This window comes from Condylura cristata, unplaced genomic scaffold, assembly GCF_000260355.1.
Source record: "Condylura cristata isolate star-nosed mole 26May11 unplaced genomic scaffold, ConCri1.0 scaffold00015, whole genome shotgun sequence".
Taxonomy (NCBI): Eukaryota; Metazoa; Chordata; class Mammalia; order Eulipotyphla; family Talpidae; genus Condylura; species Condylura cristata.
The window spans coordinates 37,963,588-37,991,367 of record NW_004567116.1 but is presented as its reverse complement, the minus strand read 5'-3'; the positions used below and the strand labels follow the sequence as shown (position 1 = coordinate 37,991,367).

General features: G+C 35.6%; 1 protein-coding gene across 2 annotated transcripts in view; it reads left to right on the top strand.

Moving 5' to 3' along the window:
• FCHSD2 (FCH and double SH3 domains 2) overlaps window positions 1-27,780 on the top strand; it is a 200,915-nt gene that overhangs the window by 146,042 nt on the left and 27,093 nt on the right. Inside the window, exons 10-14 of one of the 2 annotated variants that reach the window (XM_004683176.2) lie at window positions 143-238; window positions 1,780-1,851; window positions 10,243-10,359; window positions 18,103-18,207; window positions 23,304-23,465. In XM_004683176.2, coding sequence (XP_004683233.1) covers window positions 143-238; window positions 1,780-1,851; window positions 10,243-10,359; window positions 18,103-18,207; window positions 23,304-23,465 — 552 coding nt within the window. The remainder of the gene's footprint in view (window positions 1-142; window positions 239-1,779; window positions 1,852-10,242; window positions 10,360-18,102; window positions 18,208-23,303; window positions 23,466-27,780) is intronic. The other variant, XM_004683177.2, reaches the window with a different exon arrangement.

The window sequence follows — 27,780 nt, the reverse complement described above, 5'->3', positions numbered from 1 at the left end:
GGGAGGAAATGTGTAATTTTAACTTCTTTTTAACAACATAGTATTGATTGCTTTTTATTTTTGAAAACTGCAGAATAATTCACTTTAAAATGTAAATATGACACATTTTAATTTTATTAAAGCTATTTTATTTTCTCTTTAGGTGGTACGGGACTACAATCTTCAGCTGTTTTTGCAAGAGAATGCTGTATTCCACAAACCTCAGCCCTTCCAGTTCCAGCCTTGTGACAGTGACACTGTAAGGGAATTTCAGACTTTCATTTTTTTTTTAAGCTCTGTTTGTCCTCAAATAACTATCATCCTTGAAATAGAAAACACAGTGTATTGTTAATTCTATAATAAAACAGGATACAGAGAAACTGTGACATTTCCTCTTTTTAGAATGTTATTAACATTCTATGCTAGTATTTTATGCTAACAGCTTTCTACTAAATAGGGGTGAATTGTGAGAAGTTACTGAAAATCTAAAAACTGAACTGAGGAAAGAAGAAAAAAGATTCAATAAAAATTATTTTCAACTTAAATATATAGTTTATACTCACAAAACTCTTAACATGTATTCCATTCCAAAGAAACCAGTGATTAAATTTTAACCAAAATAGAACAGGCAGATATAATAATGAAAATGTGCATGTATCTGTTTTTATTGGTTTTATAAAAATTTACAGGACTTTTATCATTCCTTTCATATTTCTTAGAATGTTACATTATTGACACAATTGGCAACTTTTAGAAAGTAAACATTCATACATTTTTAGCTTCATTTACTCTGTGAAAAAAATGTTTTCCATTGTTTGATTTTTAAAAACTGAAATGCTAATTCAATAACATAAAAAAGATACTTAATTTCTACAAGGTGAGGGTGCACATAGTGGCATGGCTTAGCTCAGTCTTTTAATGTAGACAAGCAAGAAGGAAATCAAGTTAGATTAATAAGGTTTAGAAACCCTAGAAACAGAACCAGAATTTATGACATATAGTTTAATTATAACCTTTCCTTGGATGGAAATACCTTTTTTTTTTTAATTATAATTACCAAATTTTAAGTAACCCTGTTAGAGGCTATATTAAGAATGTCGGAAGCGGGCTCTCCCTGGTGGTGCAAAGCACCACATTATGAAGCTCTACAAAGCCATTGCAGCATGAGTTCGATCCCTGGCCAGGGAGCTGACCCACACGGTGTGGCAGACCTTTTCTGACCCGCCCGCTGCTACCCTCAGCAGTGTATTTCATCCATCTGTCTGTTCTGTTCCCCACTCTGTCTCTGGTGAATCCTCTCACCTACACCACCTCTGGCCTATACCCCAGTTCTGTAAGCATAAATAAATAAATAAATCTTAAAAAAAAAAAAAAAGAAAGAAAGAAAGTCAAAAGCCAGCATTTCCCTGATTATAACCCTTTAGAGTAGTGGTTTGTTTGCTTTTTTTTTTTTTAATAAAGTAACTTTTGCTTAATGACCCAGTGACACTGTCCTATAATTTGACTTCTTTGAAGTCTGGGAGGAGTGAAGCAGAGCAATAGAAGATACAGGATGTGGGCAAAATTGCCAAGCTTGAGTTAAAAATGTGACTAATTTGAGATTGTTTTATTTTTGCTCATTTTCCTCAGAAAAGAATCAGATTGACAGTGACTTTCATGTCCTTTGTCCATAGTCCAACTACAATTCGAAATCCTTTTGTTTCTAGACACTGTGCTAAATGTTCTTAGCTGTGTGTCCCTGTTTGCCTTAAGTTCTAACTCTATGCTATTTTCTGTCCTTGTGCAATCTTTACTGGGCAGAGTTTAAAAGCCGCCCAACTGGTGGATATTGAGCTCTCCCCTGTCAGTGCTCTGAGAATGACCATAGCTGAGGTATATGGGGGTCAAAGGTGGGAGGGATGGGATGTGTGGGTTTGCATGTTAATGACGGGTGGGACCCAATATTGGGGGAAAAGCTGTGTGCGTGTGTGTGTGTGCGTGTGTGCACATGTATATATTAGGAGCTGCCAAATGCTTAAGCTGGGGCTTTCTATTTTCCCTCATAAATCAGGGATTTCCTTTCCTGTTTATAGTGAAAAGTTGAATTGCTCATGTTTTTCATCTTATCTGAAATAGCTTTTGCTTAATGAAAACCTTAGTTTTCCTCAACAGGAGTGCTGGAAAAAACTTCAGCGCTCATCTTACCTTTTTTAAAGGGGAAGGAAACTGAAACCTAGAAAGAAAAAGAGACTTGTTCTGAATCATACAGTGAATTAATGATACTTTACTGTCTTGTTTGCAATATTAGTGTTCTTTCTGCATGCTATTCTGTTTTTTGAGAAGAAATGTCTAACACTCAGGGTACAATTAATTTTTTCACAAGGAATATACAAATGCCCCTATTTTCATTGAAATCATGCCAAATTGTCAACCATTAGAAGGCCTTTCAAATAATTACATTGAAAATTTTTTAAATATTTTTGTGTAATTGCTTTGTTATAAAGTAAGTATTCTTACTGCCCACAAAGAATACAGTCCCAAATGGTTCTTTTTTCTCAGTATTGTACTAGTCTTTCATTGACCATGGAGCCACTATTTACCTGCTCTTTTGGTTTCCTCTTAGAGTTAGTAATACTCAGCCCATCATGGACTAGAACACCTGTCAGTGCCCATTTATTTACTCTTATTGCAAGGTAGATGTAGGACATGTAGGAAGGACTAATCACCCTATCTTCTGTTGTTTTCTGAAAAGACTGTTGTTTCTATCCCATTTCAGTTCAACAGACACTAAGCCCCTAGAGTATGTACCAACAACTCAGAAGTTGCTGAAGACAGAAGCTACTCATTATTAAGCTGCAGCCCCCACATGACATACGTGAATGGCAAATCCTGTACACAGTAGCATACTATTGGTGTCCAATGCTGGGTACACTTACTGCATCCTGATATAGTGTGATTTTGTTATAACTTTATAGGTATATCTATAAACCACTCATTTTCAAGTTTACTATTCAGTGTTTTTAAATTTACCAAGTTTACAACCATCATCATAAATTTTAGAACATTTTCAAAACTCAAATAAGATGCCTCTGTTCAATTTACTATTAATTCCTAGTCTTATCTCATCCCAGTTTATTTTCTTTGGTTTTGCCTTTTCTAGATGTTTCACATAAATTGAATCTCTTATATCTTGCTTCTTTCACTTAGCATAATATTTTCGAGGTTCTTTAGTGTAATAGAATGTATCAAGTATGTTTCTTTTTATTGATGCATATTATATGTATTCTATTATATGAATATACCACACTTTGTTTATCTGTTCATCAGTTGATTGAGATTTAGGTTGTAACTCACTTTGGGCTATTGCTATTAATACTGCTATTAACATTTGTGTGTGTAAGTCTTGTATTAATATGTTTTTATTTCTTTTGAGTTGCTGATAAACTTGTTTCTAATAAACTGCCAACCTGGGGCCTCCCTGGTAGTACAGAGGATCAAGTCTCAGCACTATGAAACTACCCACAGCCACTGCAGCACAAGTTTGATCCCCAGCCAGGGAGGTGACCCACATGGTAAAGCAGATTTCTCCTGTCTCACCTGCTGCTCCTCTCAGAAATATATTTCTGCAGTTTGCCTGTTCTGCTCCCTACTCTGTCTCTAGTGAATTCTCTCAATTCCCACACCTTTGGCCTGCATCCAGCTCCTGTGTGCATAAATAAATAAATCTTTAAGAAAAAAAGAAACTGCCAACCTTTTCCAAAAGGCTGCACCATTTTACATTTATGTATTCTCATTTCTCCATCTTCACCACCATTTTTTTATTATTATTATCTGTCTGATTATAGCCTTTATAGTGTGTGAAATAATATCTCATTTTGGTTTTGATTTATGTTAACCTAATGACTAAAACATGACGTCTCTTTCATGACCTTATAATAGTGATTCATGTATTTTGGTAAAATATTCAAATCTTTTTTTACTGGATTGTTTGTCTTCTTATAGAGTAGATCTTAAAGATGAAGTTGACATTTACTCCACAGTGATTGGCAAACATGTCAGGAAAACAGCAGTTAAAAATAATAAAAATAATAGGTGATATTCATTGGATATTTATTTCACACTAGGCATATTTCTATTTGTATTACATACATTAGCTCATGCAGTCTTCACAGCAACCCTATTTTATAGGTTCATTTTTAATCCTCATTTTATAGTTAAGGAAATGAAGGTAAAATTGCTGCAATAAAGGAGGGTATTCGTTGTTACTTCAAGGAGAGGGGAGAAAACACAGTGGTGGGTAGGAAGTGCAGCAGACCGTAGTGGAGGACTGTGGGTGTTTTGGTGGTGGGAAAACTGGCCACCATACCTGAGTGGGGAAAACCTATATGGTGGGGAAAAAAAACAAACAAACAAGCATGTAAAATAGTAGTACATCATTAATAAAAAATCGAACAAATAAATGAGGTTTGCTGAAGATCACTCAGTAAATGAGGGAGCCAGAAAGTTTGAAAATGCATTGCTCCTTTGCAAGGGAGAAGTTGACTGACATTGTAGGTTATAGCCAGATTTTGTTTGGACTATATATATAGTGATATATGGAGAACAATGGAATGTTTTCAAGCAAGACAGTCATATGATAAGGCTCAAGACATTATCTGTTAATTTTGTTTTGAATTGTATAACTTGAATTAAGAATCTGTAGTGTTTATGAGTTTAACACATTCATTTTTTTTTCATTCACTTAATAATTATTTTGCCTAGACCTTTGGATTACATAGAGAAGATTACTTAGTTTTGCCACTAATTGCTACAGGGTATTAGAAAATATTAAATACAGACGATATCACAGGATTATGAAATCTTGTGACATATTTGCAATTATGGTTCCCAGCTCTTAACTCTGTTATTGAATTGATCACTGAAAGTCTCTTAGGACTTCTCCCTTCCCTTTTTATTCCAAAAGGTAGATATCATTAAGCCTCTCTTTCAGCAGTTTATAACCTAAAAGGAAATCTGTGTAGAATAAATAGTAGCCAGAAGCTGATTATTAATGTCCATTCTTACTCCTCTTATCATAAATTCATAATTTGCACTAAGTACTTCATGCATCTAGGTTGTCTCCCTTCCATTATCAGAACTAGTGATGTATGTGCTTGGGGTATTTTCTCACATGTTATGAAAAAAAAAACAAGGTCAGCCTGGGATGGAAAATACACACATCCACAAAATTTAGATAAGTATGGCAGGAAAAATAAGGAAGCTGTCCTCCAGATTTCCTGGTGCAGATGAGAAGACTCTTTCCTCTTTGCATTCCCTAAACTGTAAATAATATCTTCACAGATAATAGTAACAAAAAAGACATTAAATGTCTATTATATGATCTCTTTTCCCCGTTATTTTAACCACTAATGCTGATTTTTAATTCTTTTCTCATTATTTTAACCACTAATGCTGATTTTTAATTCTCCCTTCTATAGATTAACAGTTACATTAAATGAAATACCCACTCCCGTAATTAGGATTTTTGAATCTTAAAGTTTTACATAAGTGAGCATTTTATGTATCTATTAAAATAAATATTTAACAAAAACTGTCCTGTCTAGAAAACACTCTGTGGGGAGGGGGTCAATATACCATGCAGGGAATTAACTGAAATTTCTTATTGTTATGGATGCTTCTTTCTGCTAATGGAAATCTTGTATTTATAACAATGGAAGCATTATAATAGAGAATGCCTAGGAAATCCTGCAGGGTAAATAGGCACCATTCTCTTATATATATACTGGCTATAGAATCCAAATGAAAGGCTCTGATTATAGACATGAATGTACCGGAGATGCTGACACCCAAGTGTTCAAAAGGAACTGTCCTAATTTCTTCAGCTTTTCAAAAAGGACATATTTTCTTATAATAGAAAAACCTATGTGGTAAATATATATAAAAAAAATAGACCTTTCTCCTGGTCTGGTGCCTTCTCTAACCAGAACTTTGCATAGATTTCTTGCTGTAATGTATTGTTTACACAGTAGCCTGAAAGCTCCTTTTTTATCATACTTATGATGATAGCTCTTAAACCATAGTCTCTATAAGAACTACCAAAATAAAAGTACCACTTTGTATAGTTGTTCCATCTAGTCATTTCTCTAGATACATCTAGAGAGTGTCTGACACAAAGGTTTTGTCATGGTGGTGTTTTATTTTTTAAGATTTATGTATTTATGCATACAGAACTGAGTTATAGGCCAGAGGTTCAGGGGCGGTGAAAGGATTCACCAGAGACAGAGCGGGGAGCAGAACAGGCACAGGCAGATTGACAAAGAACACTGCTGAGGGAAGCGCAGGAGAGACAGGAAAGGTCTGCTGTGCCATGTGGGTCACCTCCATGGGCGGGGATTAAACTTGTGTTGAAGTGGCTGTGACTAGATTCATAGTGCTGCGCTTTAATCCATTGTGCCACCAAAGAGGGCCCATGTTGGTTTTTTGTTTGTTTGTTTGTTTAACATAATTACTCAGGGACACATTTTTCTTTCAGATTTACCTTTGGTATTCTAAGCCAAAACAAGAGAAGGAGCTGCTTTCTGAGAGTTCTCATCAGTTCCTCACCTCAACCTTCCTGAGATTGTAATATACTTTTCCTCTGTTGTCCAGAGTTTTTCAGAAATGTCCAAAAGCTCAAGCCACACAAACTATCCTCAAGTGTATTCTCCCTTTAGAGACTAGGCACACTCAGCCCAGTTATCCAAGTGAATTCCCACTTACAGGTGAAAGTGCTGTTACCCAAGCATAGTTAACTAAGTTGAAGTGTGTCTAAGAAGGAAAATTGCTCCATTCCTCTGCAAAGTATGTCATATATTTAAAATATGTGAGTTAGAGATCCACAATGTCTTAAAAGCCTTTGAGCCAGGTATGTTTTAAAATTCAGATTTTCTTCAGGTGTTTTATATACCACATATTGCATAACAACCTCAGCAGGGTATAGCTTATTGAACACATTGTTTTTACAGTATGCATCAGTAGGCACACCGAGTATAATAAAAACTACAAGCTCCCTTTAGGTCAAATCAGATTTTGCTACAGTGAGTTTTGGCTCCCAACTTACCAGAAAATAACTAATTTTCAGAACATTTTAATTTCAAAATGACATTAGTATGGACCTCTAGAAACACAAGTGATACAGTGATAGGAATATAGTAGCCTGCAAAGATCCAGTGTTTTATACTTGAAAAAGTACTTTTTGGAACAAATAATAATTAACTTTCTTGAATAATTAATATAGGAACACCCCGATGGCTCAGGGGTTAAAGTCTCAGCGCTATCTGGCTACTGCTAGCCACTGTGGCATGAGTTCGATCCTGGGTCAGGGAGCTGACCTGCATGGTGCAGCAGACCTCTCCAGTCTTGCCTGCTGCTCCCCTTTGCAGTGTATTTCAGTATATCCACCTGTTCTGCTCCCCTGTCTGTCTCTGGTGAATATTCTACCCTCCCTACCCCACACTTCTGACCTACTCCTAGTTCTTATATAGCATTATAAGTAAATTTACTTATTATAAGTAAATTTAAAAAATAAATTTCTGAGAGTTCTCATCAGTTCCACACGTCAACTTTACTGAGATTGTATATACTTTTTTAAAAATAATATATTATTAAATTTCACAAAGTATAATGGATAAAATATTTAACATGATACAACCTGTCTACCTTTTCCCTAGCTGAAAAATGTAACAAGTACAAGTACCTTGAATGAGGGTTTATAAGATTGTTCCTAACATATGACAGGCCTGACATCCCTAGCAATATATTTTTGTAATCGGGTAGGAATACTAGTATCTTATTATGTTAGTGGTTTTCATTCATCTTACATGACCATGACCTTTTCTCTCTTTCAGATGGTTATATTTTCGTTAATAGATTTGAAAAATAATGAGTGTTTCTTATGTAAATGGCAACTTTCCTATTCCTATTAATTTGCCCTCCTAGGCACATGCTCACCTGTCTGACTTTTCTGTGCCTTTATGTTAACAGGCATTTATTAGCAGGCATTTATTTAATAATTTTATAAAATTAACTCTACATTTTAATATTCTAAGAGAACTGGAAATTTAAAAAAAAAAATTGCTAGATTTTAAAAGTCACCTTACGCTCATTTGGAACAGTTTGGCCTTTGATTTTCTAAAAATAAAATTAAATCACAAAATAGCTTAATTCTAAGTAAAAGCCTAGCTAAAATTTCACTGAAAGGTAATTTATATTACCTAGTAATGCCTTTTTCAATATTGTTTCTATGTTAACAACATTAACACTAGCTTAGCTAAACAGAATTATCCGTAAGACAGTGCAATGTTTCAAAGATGACAAAAAATCTGAGTCAAATTTCACTGCAATCTCTAGATCCACTGCTTAGTGGTTTAGGGCTTCTGGAAAAACAGTGTTTTGGACCCTAGACTTCCACACCTATAAACTGACAATAGTCTCTCTTGGGATTGTTTTAAGAACTAAAGAAATAGGGCCTGTGCAAGGTTGAAATCTCAGCACTATCAAAATATTTTAATCATAAATTGAGTTTTGAGAACTTGTATTAAGATGCATAACACTCAATAAATTAGTTCCCTTTCTCTTCTGTTCATTCTGTTCTTCCCCACACAGAATAATCTTTTCTCATCTGTTAAAAACTGAATCTCCCAGGATATATTTATTCTCTCATCATCTCTGAAAGCATCATTCTAGTAATCTGGTGATGTAGTCCTTATTTTGGGATCAGATCCTTGAGCTGTAGTTGTTTGATCCACCTATACTGAGGGCATTCTATGCATTCCTAGGCATGGTGCTAGCTGCCAGGAATGCAGAGATGCTTAGGCCCTCGGATTGTCTAAAGGCAAACAGGAAATATTCATACAGTAGTCACATATAATGTGATAGTTGCTTGACATTAACCTTTCCACAAGTGAAAAGCTTAATATAACGGAGATATGTCAGAAGTGATGGCACCACTGAATCTTGTCTGAAAAGGTCAAGGAAGATTTTACAGAGACTGTAGTATGCGAAATGAGATTGAATAATGAGTAGGAGTTAGTAAGTAGACAAAAAAGATAAGGAAATTATTTTACCAGGAAGAAGCATACTGAAAAGTATTGCCTTGTATTTCAGTTGACACTTTCCGGGAAAAGACCTTCTGCTTCTGAAGAGACCTAGAAAAACTCCTTAGTGATCATTTAATCTAATAACCCCTATCTTTCATAAGATATTAAAACCCAAAAGGACAAGCGCTAGTTTAAAGTTTGGTGGTAGGTTGATGATGAACCTATAACTAAATTAAACCCAGTATCTCCAGGGCCAGAGAGAGTTGTAAATTATTTTACTTTTTTCTTTACACTTTTATCCAATGATTCTTTAATTCCATTGAAAGCATTAATTTGTGGCCCTCCCTGGTGACACAATGGGTTAAAGCACAACATTGTGAAGCTGTTGCAGCCACTGCAGCATGAGTTCTATCCCCAGCCAAGGAGCTCACCCACATGGCGTGGCAGACCTCTCCTGTTGCCCGGCTGCTCCCCTCAGCAGTGTATTTCAGTACATCTGCCTTTCTGCTCCTCACTCTGTCTCTGGTGAACCCTTTCACTGTCTGTACCCCAGTTCTGTATGCATAAATCTTTTTTTAAAGCATTAATCTGCTTTTCATCTTTTTTAAAAAAAAAGATTTATTTATTTATGCATACAGAACTGGGGTACAGGCCAGAGATGCAAGGGCAGTGAGAGGATTCACCAAAGACAGAGTGGGGAGCATAGCAGGCAGATCAACAAAGTACCCTGCTGAGGAGAGCAGTGGGCAAGATAGAAAAGGTCTGCCGCGCCATGTGGGGCCAGGAATCAAACTCATACTGAAGCTGCTGCAGCTGGCTTCACAGTGCTGTGCTTTAACCCACTGCGCCACCAGGCAGGGCCCCTTGCTTTTTATCTTTTGGCTGCGCAACAATTTCATGTGTCATAGCAAGTTAACATAATTTTTTTTCTTTGTTTAGCTAACTTCCTTCAGACCCAGAATGGATTATTCCAAGTACCAGAGATAAATCTTTCATGTTCAGCAATATAAGACAAAAGGCTTGTGGTCATTTATGGTTCCACACTGGACTCCTAGTCTTCTGCAAATGTTCTGTGACATGATACACTGCTTCCCATTGTCACGTTTTTGAGTGCTGATGAGTAAACGCACAGTGGTCCACCTGCAAAATGATAGTGATTTCAATAAAGATAACAATACTTTCCTCTCTGTTCTCTCTTGTGTTGTAGAGCCGACAATTAGAATCAGAAACTGGGACCACAGAGGAGCACAGTCTAAACAAGGAGGCTCGGAAATGGGCCACACGGGTGGCACGGGAGCACAAAACTATCATTCACCAACAACGGGTAAGTGTAAGCAAGTATCAGACAGATTTAGAGAGCTGAGTTTATTTATCTGGAAAATATCCTTTATATCTTTTTCTTGTCTAGATTTTTTTCAGCATTCAACAGGATGATCTCAACTATCTTCTTAGCTTGAAAATTTCTTTAAACTCTCTAACAGCAACACTGTAATTTATCTGCTTACAAAGTATTGCCTAAAATGGCATGAAGTACATGCTACAATATGTAGCAATATGTAGATCTTGAAAATGTTATGCCAAGTGAGAAAAACCAGATACAAGAAGACTACACTTTGATGATTCCATTTATATAATCCAGAGTCAAGATATAGGTTAATGGTTTCTAGGGGTTGGAGAGTGAAATGAGGTATGATTGGTAAGGGATCCAGAAGGGTTTCTTTTTGTAGCGATGCAAAACATTCTGGGATGAGGTAGCCATACTAGTTGCATAATATATGAAAAGCTTTATATTCGCTGTTCTATTTTGTGGTACTTGAATCATATCTCAATTTAAAACGATAATTAAAAAAAAAGGTATTATCTAAGAGGCTAGTGATGCTATATTATGTGATTTTTGGCCATGAAAGAAATATGCATATGTGGAAGTAGACTTTTCATTTCCAAGACAGATTTTTTTGGATCCACAGTTATAGGCATCAGATTCCAGTTTAAAGTCCAGAATCTTGCCATCTAAGTCAAATTTGAGGGTAGATAAGGCTGCTTTGCTGCAGTTTCTCTAACACAGCTTATCTAAGTCAAAGATTTTGTGAACTACAGAGACAAGGCCCATGTATCACACATTCTATAAACAGTGATGAGATTAATTATTGTGGCTTTATACACTAAAAGAGATCTACTGCTTACCCCCACCCCCAACACACATGCACAGGAATGCATGACTGTATTTGAAAGCAAATGTTCAGATTTAAAAAAATCGGATTCTTCTCTCTCTTGTCCAAACATGTTGTATCTTTCTGCTGGGAGGTAAAGACTGATTTCAGCAACCTTTACAGTTCTTTATAGTATGACTTATGATAGGGGTTAATCTAATAAGGTATACTTAAAGCATTAAAATGAAGGGCTTTCCCCCCCCCTGCCCCCAACACTAAAACCAATGCTGGTTTTGTCTGTGGTAAAGTAACATGGGATCATACTTACCCTTCTAAATATAAAGCTATAAAACTGGTCTAAATATATGAGACAAATGTCTTTAGACATTGGACAATAGACATTAACAGGAATGTAAAACCTGAGAGAGACAAAAAATAATTAAGTTTCTCATGTGACCTCCCAGTTTTTATTCCTGGAGGCACTTTCCACATTGCAGTGCAAGGAGAAAACTCAAGCAGAACAACACAGACCCACTGAGTGGAGGTGATAGAGGTCATAGTTCAGAGAGGCCGAAGTGATTTAAAATTTCAGGACATAGTACCAGGCAGCAGGGGATACAGAGAAAGAATTTCAAACATCTACATTGATCACCCCTTTAGTCTCTTGCTGAATAATGAACCACAAACACATAGGGTAGAATTCCACAAGAGAGACAAAGAATGACAATGGAGATATAAGTGGAATAATTCCCAGAAATCACATACAACTTAAACATATTCAAGTTCTGACCAACGTGAGTTAAGAGCACTCTTGTACAACATGGGACATTCAGGAGAGTGCCTGAAGGATTGTAAATTGACAGTGAAGCCTAATTAACAGTTGAATAAGGCTATTTTGAAACTAACCTAATAGAGCTTTTAAAAACACTTTCAAAAAGATCACAAGTGACTTATTTGCTTGCCAGAAAAATGTCTACTGTTCTTCAAAGAAAGAACAAAATCCAGCATTCAACAGCATACTATTTACAGTGCCAAGAATCAAATACAAATTGCTAGAGATATTAAATGAAGGAAGAGAATATAATCCATAACTAAAAGAAAAATCAGCTAAAGCAGACCCATAAGTGCTAAAGATGATGGAATTTGGAGATGTGGACTTTAGAATAGTTAATAAGCTCATTTTTTTTAAGTGAACATATTGAGTGGGAAAGAAAGGAAGCTACACAAAAGCTCCAGGTGGAACTCCTAGATCTGAAAATATGATATTTGACGTGAAAAATTAGAGTAGCTTAAAAGGTAATAGAAACTATCTGAACTAAACTACCCTGTGATACAAGATCTGTTATACTTTGAGCATTAAGAAGAAATTCCTGTAAAAGACAGAAAAATTAGTCAGAAAAACATTTGAAAAAAATAGAGCCCATAATTAAAAATAAAAACTGTAAGCCCATAAATTCAAGGAGCTATGCAAATCCCAAGATGCTTAAAACACAAAGAAAAATCAAACCAAAGCATATCATAATCAATTTGTTAAAAATTGACAATACTTGGGCCCTCCATCGTGGTGCAGGGGTTTAAATCATAGTACAATGAAGCTACCCTCAGTCACTGCAGCAGGAGTTCAATCCCCAGCCAGGGAAGTGACCCACATGGAACGGCAAACCTCTCATGCCTTGCCCACTGCTCCCTCAACAGTGTATTTCAGTCAGTCCACCTGTTCTGTTCCCCACTCTGTCTGTGGTAAATCCTCTCAGCCCACCCCTCAGGCCTCCACCTGTCTGGCCTATACCCCAGCTCTTGTATGTGTAAGTAAATAAATCTTTTTTTAAAAAAATAAAAAGATAATTCCATCCAAAATTTGTCATATTCAAAGCAAGCTCTATCAAAATCCCAAATGTTTTTGAAAAAATAGAAAATCCCATCCTAAAATTCATGCGGAATCTCACAAACTCCAAATTGCCAAACCAGTCTTGAAAGCTGAAGGACTCATGCTTCATGACTTCAAAGCTTACTACAGATCTACAGTAGTTGAGACATTATAGTACTGGCATAAGGACATTTTGACTAGTCAAATAAAAATCTCAATATTTTTAAGATACCACTTATCTCCAAATAGTCAATACAGTCCATGTCACATATCCAGCAGGGTTTTATTTTTATTTTTATTTTTTTATTTTTTGGTAGAGATTGTCAAAAACATGGAAATTCTAATGACTTAGAATAGCCAAAACAATTTTGAAAAATAAAGTTGGAGAGTTTACTCTCTCTGGTTTTAAAAAAGAAAACCTATAGTAGCCAAGATGTATTGTCAATTGATGTAAAGATAAACTTAGAGATGCCCATGAGGATTACAACTGAGATGAAAAATGCACAAAATGAGGAATGATGTAAAAAAATAAAAATATAAAAAAAGATGAATGGATAAAACATCTAAATAAACACATAGTCATTTGATTTTTAACAAAGATGTAACAAATTTGTAAAAATTATAAACAATAAAATTTTATCTAGCTGTGTTTTAAATTTATGACTTATCATGCATGGATAATTCAATATTGAATTCAATTTTGAAAATTGATCAATGTATTTATTAACAATTATAAATAATAATTGTGTGATTATATTCATATTTGCCAAAAAAGCATATGATAAAATTCAATATTCCTTAGTGATTAAAAAATAAAACAAAACTCCCAGTCATCTGGATAAAAACTTTTTAACTCTGATGAGGATTTCCTCCTAAAATGTACAGAAAGCATTATACTTAATGGTTGTATTCAATTTATAAAACTGCTGTAACTAATTACCCCAAAGTTAGTGGCTTGAAACAATACAAATTATTATCTCATGGTTCTATAAATCAAGAAATCTAGATGGACACGGCTAGTCCTCTCTGCTTCAGCCCAACAAGGTGTCATCTGGCTGGCTTCAGGGGCCGAATTTGCTTCCAAATTCATACAGATTGTTGTCAGAATCCATTTCCTTGGTCTTTTAGGACTGAGGTCCCCTTTTCCTACCTGGGGGCTCCCTTTAGCTCTTAGAGCCTCTGTTCTGTCCTTGTTCATGGATTCTGCATCTCAGATCTAGCAGTAATGGTGCACTTAATCCTTCTCATGCTTGGAGTTTTTTCTGACTACCCTTTTCATACATCTCTCATTTCACTCCAGCCAGAGAAAAATACTCTGCTTGTAAAGGGTTATGTGCTTAACTTGCACTCAGGTAAACAGAATAACCCAATTTAAGGTCCATAACTCTAATATATCTATCTCTAAATTATATCTTACATATATACAGTTTTAGGGATAAGGGTCAAATATCTTCAGAGACCATATCTTCAGAATAATAAAACAAAAAAGCTGTATCCATCACCACCACTGCTTTTCAGTGTGTGGAAGGACAGCATATTAATGAAAGAAAACTGAGATGTTTAAATATTAGGGAAAACATCATTATGTATTCATATATGAGCACATGTGTGAATGTTTTCATATATATGAACATGCCTTTTCATAGGTTTTAGAGACTTACTAAAAGTATACAAGAGTGAAGTGACACTGTCTGGAATTTACTTTAAAATACTCAAGCCAAAAAGAAAAAAAAAAAAAGGTTAAGAAAATGGAAAAATGTTGATAGCCCTTAAATGGTGATCAGTATTTAGGAATTTGTCATACTATCTTTACTTTGAATATATTTAAATTTTTCATTAAAAAATATGTTATTGGGCCCTCCCTGGTGGCGCAGCGGGTTAAAGCGCAGCACTAAGAAGCTAAAGCCACTTCCGCATGAGTTCAATTCCCGCCTGCCCCAGAGGTGACCACATGGCGTGGCAGACCTCTCCTGACCCGCCCGCTGCTCGCTGCTCCCCTCAGCAGTGTACTTCGTCGATCTGCCTGTTCTGCTCCCCACTCTGTCTCTGGTGAAGCCTCTCACTGCCCCTGAGCCTCTGGCCTGTACCCCAGCTCTGTATGTACAAATAAATAAATTAAAAAATATATATATGTTATTGGAATTTGAAAATCTTATTGAACTTAGTAGATGATAATACAGAAATTATCTGTTTATTTGGGAAAAAATATAAAGTTACATTCTTTGTTTCAACTATCCACAAATGAGTTTCAGAAGAATTAAATAACTATGCTAAAAACCAAACTAGAGCTGGAAAAGTAAAGAATATTTTTAGTACATTCAGGCTGACTTTTTAAATAATAACAAAACCCAAAGCCCATAAAGGAAAAGTATGATACATGTGCTGAAAGTATGTATAGAAAGAAAAAAAATTTTTATAATAGTTTATTTTTACATAATTTTGTGCCTTTTTCCATCTCAGTTGTAATCCCCATGGACTTTCCATCACCAACTCACCCATGTGCCATTACCGTAGTCTGTGCACTGCCCCCCCCCACTCCAATTTTGATCCCATTCCCCACTCCAACCCTGTAAAATGTCTCTGGTATATTGGTTCATTATATTGGTTCTCTGGTATATTTGGTTCATTATTGTCACCCCACTCCAGTCCTTTATGCTCCTACTATGAGTGAAAACATCTGGTATTTTTCTTTTACTTTCTGGCTTATTTCACTAAGCATGATCCCTTCCAGCTCTGTCCATGTTGCTGCAAAAGGCATGAATTTATTTATTTATTTTTTTTATTGCTGAGTAACAGCCCATTGTGTATCTGTACCACATCTTTTTAATCCAGTCATCTACTTTTGGGCATTTGGGTTGATTCCATGTCTTCCCTATTGTAAATAAAGCAGCAATAAATATGGGGTGCAGGTGTCTTTTTGAATCAGTGTTTTTGTATTTTGGGTAGATACCTAGGAGTGACATTGCTGGGTCATATGGAAGCTCCATTTTTAGCAGTTTGAGAAACCTCCAAACAGCTTTCTGCAATGTTTGTACTAGTTTGCATTCCCACCAGCAGTGCAGGAGAGTTTCTTTTTCTCCATATCCTCACCAACATTTGTTGTTGCTAGTTGTTTTAAGATGTGCCATTCTCACTGGGGTGAGGTAGTATCTCACTCTGGTTTTAATTTGCGTCTCCCTTATTACAGGTGATGTTGAACATTTTTCATATGCTTGTTGGCCATTTGTATTTCCTCTTTGGAGAAGTGTCTTTTTAGCTCTTCTGCCCATTTTTTGATGGAGCTGTTAACTTTATTTTTGTTGTGTTTCATCAGTTCTTTATATTTCTATGTGATCAATCCATTATTGTTAGTATTATGTGAGAAAATTTTTTCCCAATCAGTGGGATGTTTGTTTTTTGTAATGTCTCTTTTGCTGTACAGAAGCTCTTTAGCTTGATATAGTCACATCTGTTAACCTTTCTTTCACTATCATTGCATTGGGTGTTGTATCTCCAACGATGTCATTGAGGTGTATGTCGTGTAGTGTTTGCTTCCAGCTATTTTATGGTCTCCATTCTTATGTCTAGGTCTTTAATCCACTTCAAGTTGGTTTTTGTGCATGGTGTGAGGTAGTCATCTAGTTTCATTTTTTTGTATATAGCATCGCAGTTTTCCCAGCACCATTTGTTGAGCAAACTTTCTTTGTTCCATTGTATCTTCTTTGTTCCTTTGTCAAAGAATAGATGTCTATATATGGGTTTTCTATTCGAGTCCACTGATCTGTGTATCTGTTCTTGTTCCAGTACCATGCAGTTTTTATTATTACGGCTTTGTAGTATAGCTCCAAATGTGGGAGTATAATGCCTCCATCCTCTTTCTTTTTAGTCGGGAGAGTTTTGGCTATTCAAGGTTTTTTGTGGTTCCATATGAATCTCATCAATATTAAAGAAGAGAAATTTTAAAACTTAGAAAGAAAGGAATAGAATTAGGGAGAATTTTGTAATATAAATAAGAGAAAAAGAACTATCATAGAAAAATACTTAAATAATAATAAAAAGACAAAAATTAGAAAAAATGGGTAAATAATACATATTGCCTATTTGTATGAAATACAGATAACCAGCAACATAAAAAATGATGTTCTTTCTATAAATCAGATAAATGAAAATTGAATGAGAAAATCTTTACATCCCTTTGTTTCAAAAATCTCTACAATTGACAGTCCCCAGTGTTGGTGAGATATAGAGAACATGATGTTATATGCTACTTGTAAAAGGGTAGGTACAACTTTTCAGGTCACATCTGCTAAAATTTAAATGTACAATTTCTACATCTATAATGTTATTTTAAGTATCCCCATATGTGAGCAAAGTGTCATTAACTAGATTATTTATACATTGCTTTTTATACTTCAGGAAATTTGAAAACAAATAACAAGAGAATAAAAGTAAATAAAATATGACACAATTTAACTCAACTCTGTGGACTCACTAGAGTTACTCTGTACCAATGTAAAAAGGTTTCTGAGACATACTGAAGCAAAGATCTCATTTCATTATATTTTTTGTAACAAAATTTCTGTTTCTACAGTTATGTAGGTCATCTATAAGAAATACTTTGAAAAATCCATATAAGTTGATAGGACAGAGGTTAAGATGGAGGGCACATGGTGGGTTCTGCATATATAAAGGGTACTTTGACATTTTACATATGTTGTTTGTAAAAATGCTTCATACTTGAGTAATTTTAAAAAGATAAGGTATGCATATCAAAATATGTATACAAGTTAAGGTCTATAGATTAATACCAATATCAGTTTCTTGGATTTTATATTTTATTGCAGTGACCATTAGGAGAATCTTGATAGAGACTCTTTGTATGAGTATATAATTGTTTCAGAGATTGGTTTTTTTGTTTGTTTGTTTAACTACAAATTTTTAAAAATAGGTTAAAAAGGAACTGTGGCCACTTGTCACTAAAATGTTTTGAATTATCTATATACTCTAGTCACTTAAGAGATAAAAAAAAAATAAGAGGAAACAGTTATTTGCCCCACCCTTTTTTTTATAGGTTCTAGATGATCTGGAATGTCATGGAGTTGCTGTATCAGAACAAAGCCGAGCAGAGTTGGAACAGAAAATAGATGAAGCTAGAGAAAATATTCGTAAAGCAGAGGTGAGATGACAGCTAATTGTGATGTTTTACACAATTCCATCAACAATATAACAGTTGTGGTGTGCCCTTTTTGAACTCAGTTTCTGTACACTGATTATTTTGAAATGATTCGCAGTCTTTATATCTGTGTCCGTAGTACTCTTTTTTAAGCACCTACTTTATACAAGTTAATACACATAACAATGACACTAAACCTGCTACAAAGAGTTTACAGTCAGGAAACATTAAATAAAAATTGAGTCATAATGAAGATTTTAAAGTTTTCACAAAGTACACAATAAATCAAATTAGTAGTATAAAAATTGATAAATATATGTTCAGAGCCTAGAAAAGTCTCCCCATATGGAAGTCACTGGATCCAAAGGTATAAACTGAACTTATCAGAATAAAGAAAACTTAGTTAAGCCCTCAAACTAAACTTAAAAACAGTGGCTTTTAATCCTTTGGGGGTCATGCAGCCCTTTGCAGGTTATATGAAACATTTCTACACACAGAATGCATCCAGAAATTCATTTACCTTAGTCTAATAATAATTCTTAGCCAAGAGGTTGAGATGAAAAAAAGGTATTTTTGTAGAGGAAGAAAACATTGATTACGGTTTGGTAATTAGATTTGATTAAAGGATTTTTTTGTAAAGAAATGTAAAAGGAAGTGAGCTAGATATTAGGTCCAGTTCACAAAGGACCTGTGTACGCTTCTGTATAGTTACCTACCTAGAGCAGCATAGTGAAGGGATACGGAAATAAATATTTTTAAAAGGCTGAGACCATCTTGGTCCATGCTACAGAATATTATTTAATCATAACAAAAGATAAAATGCTACCATTTGTAGCAAAATGGAAGGAGTTTGAGGAAATTACATGATGAAACTAGTCAGAATGATGACATTGAACATTTACATAGCATACAATTCAGCAAAATCACATACTGATAAAACTAGTAAACATTAATAAATAGATATTTCTGAGGTTAACACAGGGTTAAAAGGGTCAAATATAATGGATGGGGGCAACCTTTTATTTTTAATAAATAAAAACAAATATGTGTTCTTGTTAGGAAGGTATAAAGAATTCCAAAGATAACTAAGACTATAAAACAGAAGTGATAGGAGAATGATAAATACTGAGTGATGTCACTTATACATGGAATATAGAAAAACCAAATAGGGCCAGACAAAAACAAACATTAAAACCAACCTTTGAAGAAAAATACCGGATGGTTTCACTCATAGCAGGAGTATAATGGACCAGGCGAGAAAATAACAAAAATAATGAGCAACCATATACCAGAGACATTCTGTGGGGGTGGAGTGGGGAATGGGATCAAAAACGGGGAGGGGGGGAGGGAAGGGAGGGAAATGCATGGGACTATGGTGGTGGCACAGGGGTGATTTTGTGATGGGAAACCCGCAGGGATTACAATCGAGATAGAAAAAAATAAATGTGCAAAATGATGTAAAAATAAGCTTTGTAATAAAAAAATAATAAAAAAAAAGAAAAAAAGAAAAACCAACCTTTGAAAGCTGATTATAGATCCACAGATTATAAGCTCTGTACCTGAGGGAGAACAGGATAATGTGGAGGCAATGGGATGCTTTGATGGTGGGAGTGTAATAACTATACCCAAGGGGGGAAGTCCTGTTCTGTAAAAAATACTAGCAAGGAAGTAAAACAATGGTTTTTTATTAAAAATAAAAATTTAGGGTCTCCCTGGTGGTACAGGGGTTAAAATCTCAGCACTATGAAGCTATTGCCAGCCACTGAGGCATGAATTCAATCCTGGGCCAGGGAGCTGGCCCACATGGCACAGCAGACCTCTCCTGTCCTGCCCACTGTTCCTCTTAGCAGTACTGGGATGTCAGTAGATCCACCTATTCTACTCCCCGCTCTGCCTCTGGTGAATCTTCTTACTCCTGGCACCTCTAGCCTGTACCCCAGTTCTTGTATGCATAAATAAATAAAAATAAATTTTTTTTCTGGTAAATCACACTATTATAAAAACAGAAATGCCAAGGAGTCTACCCACGTATACTTAACATTTAAGAGACCCTGAGAACACAGAGCTTAATGTGGGAGTTGTTAGGGCAACAAAAGAGGTAGGACTTGTGATAAAGGAGTGTTATTCAGCAACAAAGGTCTAGCACCGATTTATGCCACACAACCTCAAAAGCCAAAAGATGAACTTCAAAAAGTGAAAATAGAAAGGAGGCAGACATGAGCTTGGTATTGGGAAATACTTTCAAATAGATCTGCCCAGTGACAGAATAAACTTCTTGGGATATAGTGTCATCTGTACAAGAGAACTTGGGACAAACATCTGTCATGGGCTACTCCATATAAGAAATTATTCATTGATTGAGGGTCTAAATAAGTGTCATTCAAATACCCTCTCAAGACTCTAGAAATTTTGAGGAAGTGTTTTGGTGGCTACACCATTGAGGGAAGAGGCAGACAAAGGCAATATGAGCGTGGTTTTGGCACAACCCTGTGACAGTGATTGGAACCAGAAAAGGCTTATTGTCTACTTGGTCTAAAGAAACACCAGTAACCCCCAACTCACCTTCATTCCTGGCAGTCTGAGTCACAGGGTCCATAGTGAAGAGGGCAGGGTTACAATAAGTGGCTATTTACCTGTCAATGTCATGACTAAACCACTATTCTTGGGTGCTAGCCGCACCTACTGGCAGGCCCTTACTAGTTTGAGAAACATTGGCTTGTATAGAAGAGTTTTCCTATTCTGTGTTCCTCTAAACTCTGGTTAAAACCAGTTCCAAGCCATAGTGGAACAAGAGAAGTCTCAGAAATTTTCTGAAGGGTTTGCTCTTGCTTGTGTTTTCCATTTCCAGACTCCATCTGTGGTGTCACTGACTGGTACCCTAGTTCTACCAAAGTTCCAGTCATAGCAGTAGTAGGTGTCAGTCACACAAATTCTGCGTTTAGGTGGAATGACCTGTTATTTCCATGAATGTGCTGAACTACCCTGTTTGTTAGTTTAATGCTGAAATTATGAAGTAAGATTCCCACTAGAGAATATCTCATCTTTGTTAATACCAGTATGTAAGTCTGCATTCATGAAGATAGTTTTTTTACAAAAATATCAAATATGTCAAAACCATGATTCTAGATCCTTTCTTTCCGTTTTGAATGTATGTAAAATTTCATTAATCCTCCATTAATTTTATAATATCTCATTTGATTTCCATCAGTACTAGTGGAACTACTGGATTTTTTTCCCCAAGTTGTATGAACTCTTCTCATTTCATCAATTTGTCAGTTTTTATAAAAAAAATCTCAACCTGCTAAGATTTTGATTAGGGTTATATTTGACTCTTTACATCATTTTGAGGAGAATTGACTTCTCAATAATGAGTCTTCTGTCCATGCACATGATAATTTCTCTCCATTTATGTAAGCATTCTTTATTTTCTTTCAATACCTTGTAGTTTTTGATATAAAGGCTTTTAAATATATTTTGTTAAATCCAATCCCCAAATATTTTGTTTTTATACTATTTAAAATTTTAAATTTCATTTTATAAAATTCATTGTATATGAGATAAAAAAATTTTTTATATTGACCTTAGAGCATATGCTTGCTAAATTCATTTATTCTTGCAGCTTTTTGATAGATTCCATAGGGTAGTCTCCTTATATAACTGTATTTAGTCATAAAAGGCAGGTTTACTTATTTGTTTCTAACTTTTTTTTAAAGATTCATTTATTTATGCACACAAGAACTGGAGTACAAGCCACAGGTATGGGGAGGTGAGAGGATTTACCAGAGACAGAGTTGGGAGCAGAACAGGCAGATTGACAAAGTACACTGCTGAGGGGAGTAGCGGGCAGGTCAGGAGAGGTCTGCCACGCCATGTGGGTCATCTCCCTAGTCGGGGATAGAACTCATACTGCTGTAGCTGCAGATAGCTTCATAGTGCTGTGCTGTAACCTTTTGCACTACCAAGGAGGGCCCTTTGTTTCTCTTTTTTTTTTTTTTTTTTTTGCCTCTTATTAAATTGTTCTTATTCTTATTGTACTGGTTAGTAGACTACTGAATAAAAGTGGTAAACACAACACCCCTGTCTTTCTTCATGTTGAGAGAAACATTTAGACTTTCATCACTAGCTGTAATATTGCCTGTAGATGTTTGGTAAATATCCTTCATTGGATTAAGAAGTTTTAAGAAGTTTTTGTTATTGTTTTATTTTTTATGATGAATACTGAACTTAAATTTGTCAAATGCTTTCTCTACATCTTTTTAGACAGTCATTTTTCCTTTTGTCTCATAATCCAATAAACTGTATTGGTTGGTTCCTAATGTTAAGCCAACCTTAGATTGCTGAGATAAGTATCATTTGAGCATGGTGTATTTTTCTTTGTATTTATTGTGGTATCCAGTTGGCTAATATTTTCTTAAGTAAATATACTGTTTGAGTGGAACAGCTTTAAACTGACACCCTTGTTACTATTTTATGGTTTGGAACAAGAGTCAAAGAACAGGAAATCTTTCTCTTTCTGGAATTTAGAGAATAAGAACTTTTTATTCCTAATCTCCTCTTTTTCTGACAACTACATCATAATTTAACTTAAAATCTTTACTCAGTAGGGAGTCAGAAGTCATAAGAATGTTTCCACAGGGAAGTGTCATAATGAGACCATGTGCAGACTTGCAAAAAAGGATGGGTTATGAAGGAGAAACAATCCAGAAGATGGATTAGAATGCTGTTGAAAATGTTACATTTCAGATGTTCTGGCATGACCTTATTAAGAGGGAAGGAATGCAGATTTTATGGCACTTTAATGTTTTTCTATTCTTAAGTCACATTTGATGTGTCATCAGTGCTGTGCTCTTGTCAGATGTGTACCATTTGCCTTGTCAGCAGCTCTGGTTCCTGTTTTGCATTCCCTTTTACTTTTCCCCTCTCCCACTTTGCACCTCCCCTCCCCCATCCTAGTCTTTTTCTCCAAGTAAAAAAATTGATATCTTTACCGTGCTAGTGACTATCAAGATTGTTTTGATGAATAAGTGATGAATGATTAATACAATTAATTTGAGAGGAAAACATGCCTTGACTTCTGACCATTTTCTTGGTTTTCTTAGATAATTAAGTTGAAAGCTGAAGCCCGGCTGGACCTGCTTAAGCAAATTGGTGTTTCTGTGGACACATGGCTAAAGAGTGCAATGAACCAAGTAATGGAAGAATTGGAAAATGAGCGATGGGCCCGCCTTCCTGCAGTGACCAATAATGGCACTTTACACTCGGTACAGTTTCTTTTCTTCGATATGATACACTGTCATGGAAGGATGCTATAGTGGTTTTGTTAGTGGCTTGATAGACTTTTTTTTTTTCAGCTATCACTAATTGAGTTAAATTTAATGCATGAAAGAAGGAGATGGAAAATCATGAGTTACTTTTTTTAATGTGCAGTAAGTAATGGTTTATCAGTGCTGATTTGCCAAACTCATTTTTCTTTGAGAAGGCAGGTATGTTTCTTGTCCGGGAGAAACAGCATACAAAAAGTAATCCAGTTGTTTTAAAGCAGAGCAAGGAGCACAACACTCTTAGTCTGTGGCTTAGTCTGTTCTGTATACAGGGCCTTTTGTATTCTGCTCACATTATCTTTTATCTGGGAGAAAATGGAGCTCTGGCTTTAAGGACAAAGCCAGAACTCAAATTTAAGTTTTTTCACTTCAAGTCCAGTTCAACGTTAGTCTTTCATGTTGGAAATCTGAATCCTAGTAAAGTTCAGTGATGTGCCTGATATTCATGGGGAGATAAAGTATGCATGGCTGGTCTGTCAAGCTAAAGTAATTCCTGCTACGTTGGCAGCAGTTATTCTCTCTCATCCTGCTTATTTCTTTATGGCATTTACTAAAGCCTACATTTGTCTTTGTTTTCTTTAGTTTATTGTCTGCCCTCCTCTCTGGAATTAATTTGTCTTCCTGTCTCACTGAGCTCTGCATAGCAAAGTGCCTGGTACATAGTAGGTACTTTGTAAACATCTGTTGAGGAAGGAAAGAAAGAATGGCTGGAGAGGATAGGCAAAATTGTAGCAAATGAAAAGCTAAAACTCAAATCCCCCAACTGTCCATAATGCCTCTTTAGTATTTGTGGACTTTAGATAAAAAAGACTTTCTTGCTAGAGAAACTGACCAAATTTTAAGAATGTTCTAGGAAGTTTTGTCAGTTCTGGCAGCCCAGTTCACACTGGGTTGCCCTGTAATGCTTTCACCTAGCATTCTGATTTCTAATGGGGATACACTTGCATATTTAAAAAGGATTGTGTGGTGGTATACATTTTAAGGAAAAACAATTATTGACAGTTTTTTTTTATTTCCCTATTAATGACTTTTTATTTCCCTATTAATAGTAATTCTTCTGGGGAAAATAAGCACATATCACTCTCTTTGAGGTTAGAAAAGCTTGTCCAGTTTTCAGTGTAGTAAATTTGTTCAGTGACATGAAATATCTCTTCCTGTTGCATCTTTTAAGTCATGCTTTCCTTCTACTTCATATTATTCTGTTGCACAGAATTTATGACAGCAGATTCTGGGAGCAGATTTGCTTTGGCTTCTTCAGCAACACTTTCAGCATTTTTCTTGCACTAGCATATTTTCAAACTAAATCAACCAAGCAGGAGTTTTGTTTGTTTTTTGTTTTTTTAAGATTTATTTATTTGTGCATACAGAACTGGGGTACAGGCCAGATGCTCAGGGGTGTGAAAGGCTTCACCAGAGACAGAGTGGGGAACAGAACAGGCAGATCAATGAAGTACACTGCTGAGGGGAGCAGCGGGCGGGTCAGGAGAGGTCTGCCACGCCATGTGGTCACCTCCGGGGAAGGCGGGGATCAAACTCATGCGGCAGCGGCTTTAGATTCTCAGTGCTGTGCTTTAACCCGCTGCACCACCAAGGAGGGCCAAAGCAGGAGTTTTTTTAAGCCTGACTTTGTGCCTACTTATGGACAAATCATTGATGAGCAAGTTGTGGTCCCTCTTATCAAAGAACTTGTATGCTGGTAGAGTTGAGAGACCTTTTATAGAATTTAGGGATACATGGCATTCAAAATTACTCCTAACTCATCAGTATAAACTCACCTTGGAAAATATTTCTCACTGGGTCACAAAGGTAGCTTAAATGATTATAAGATCCCCTCCAACTTGAAAAATCTCATGCTTTTATGAAATGTGATTGTACAAGTTCAATACCATCTAAAAAAAAAAAAAGAAAAAAGGTTTGTCTCGTGGAGGAAATGTAATTTGAGATAGTCTTGTAAGAGTTTTAATAGGTGCTAAAGAAGGGCTTCTGAGTGTAACAGAAGGAAACGTGCCTGTACAGTGTCTGGCCATGAATGTACTGTGTGGTAGCAAGTGTTGGATACATGGGACATTTGGGAGCACTACCTAACAGCATCAGTTCATCCAGAGACTTGTAGCTGCTGTGTAGGGAGTCTTTTGCAATCCCATCCACTCTGTTCGTCCCTTGTAGTCAGTCTTATCTTATGTCTTCCCTCTCTTGGCTCCTTATATATAAATAAAAGAGAGATATACTATATAAAATGGCTTATGTGACATTCCAGTATTTTTTGAACCTGTTTTTAAGTGACAACACTGGAAATATTTAGGGAGTTGTATTACCTCACACTGAAAGGAAGCTGGCTGAGGAACATGAAGCAAAAATACACACTCTAGGGACCAACTTACTTCTTCCATCAATGCCAACCAAAGCATTAATCATCAAGTTTAGAATTCCCTTTCATTTGGAAAACATGGTTAATATTCCTTTTAGACATTAATAGCGTAAAAAGCCATACAGAAAATAAATGTTTTTAAAATATATATTCTATTTACCTTATGGGATAAGGAAGGAGCTGTAACGACTTGGGTATTCTGGGTCTTCTGTATCATGCTGTGGTACAAAATGTGGTGCTGGGAAGGGGCAGGAGAAAAAGAATCGCAAGGAAAGCAGTCTACAAATATGCATAATTATTCAGCTGATGGTTAATTGGAACATACACACAACTTCCTATCAATGGATTGCTTCTAACATCCCAGTTAGCCTTTCTGTTAATAGCTCTTCCCTTCCATCTTTTCCTACCTTCTCTAACTCAAAAATCCACACCCAGTTTATAACCTCCTTGTGAATGTTAACTTTAGACTAGAAAATGTAAAATAGCTAGACTACAAAAAAAAAATTAGAAATAGAGAAGAAAAAAATAACTCCATCTTTATAACATCACCATTATCAACATGGTGTGAGTCTCACTTCTCTTATTATTGTTTTTGACATATTTATCATAAGTCAATTTTGTGTATTTTTCCATTTAACATTCCATATTGCTGGATGATCTTTATAACCTGTCCTTTTCACGTCAGTGTAGTCTTCTATCAGGAAGGTATTCCATAATTTGCTTAACTATTATTTTATAGGTTAAAGATGTGGATTTCCCTAAGATAATCTAAATAATGCTCTTTTTAAAAATTGTATACATATATCCCATACTGAAATTTTTTTCTGTAATACAGATTCTTAGAAGTAGAATTATACTAGGTTAGAAATTATGGCCCTTTGAGGTTCATTTGTTTTTGTTCTTTCTATTTCTTTCTTCAAACTATGACTGACTTTATAGATTTTCAAGTGATAACTGACAGTATTTACTTGGCTCCCTTGTATTCAGCCACTTGCCCCTACTATATACTAGAGAGAGGCATCCGATGGCAACTGCTCTATTGAGCAGTCTCCCTGGAAATATTTTATAGGCTTGCATAGAAACAAATTCTGGCTCCACTTATTAGGAAGACAGTGCTGAATAATGCCTTTGAAAGGCAAAGAGTTAGATATTTTTAACCTTCAGGATAGAAGTTTTGTTCCCATATGCCTCAATAATGCTTAATACTCCTTGTAGTTCAATGGCCTTTGTTTTTGAAATTGAAAGACCACTTTTTTTTTTAACTTGAACTCATCCCAAAGAAAAGAAACAATGGACTTATATAATGAAATTAATGTAAACTGTAGAAGATAATAGAGTACACCTGCAAAAATGTTTACTTTCATAGAGTATTTACAAGTAGGCAGTGTCTATTTATGGAATCAACTCCATACTTAAAATACCCACAGTTAGTGAAGCTGACATTTCAAAATTCTAGTAAGCTCAGTTTAAATTTATTATGCATAGATTGAGCCTGTACTGCTCATGATATTCTTTGCTCCAAGTTGGGAATTACCAAGCTGAGTATAATCTGTTGAGTTTGTGTCCACGGATTAAGAGAACCAACCAGACAAATAACCAAGACCAAAAAATATGTATTGAAAAAATGTAGAGAATTTAATTTCCTAGAAAAATGTTTCCTACTGTGTTATGTTCTTTGTATGCATAACCTTAATAAGAAGTATAGGTTTTTATACATAGTACTTGTCCAAAAATACTAATCTGAACCTCAAGCAAGTTTCTCTGTTTCTACCAGCTAAACTTAAGATACTATTTTTTTTTAAGATTTATTTATTTGTGCATACAGAACTGGGGTACAGGCCAGAGGCTCAGGGGCTGTGAGAGGCTTCACCAGAGACAGAGTGGGGA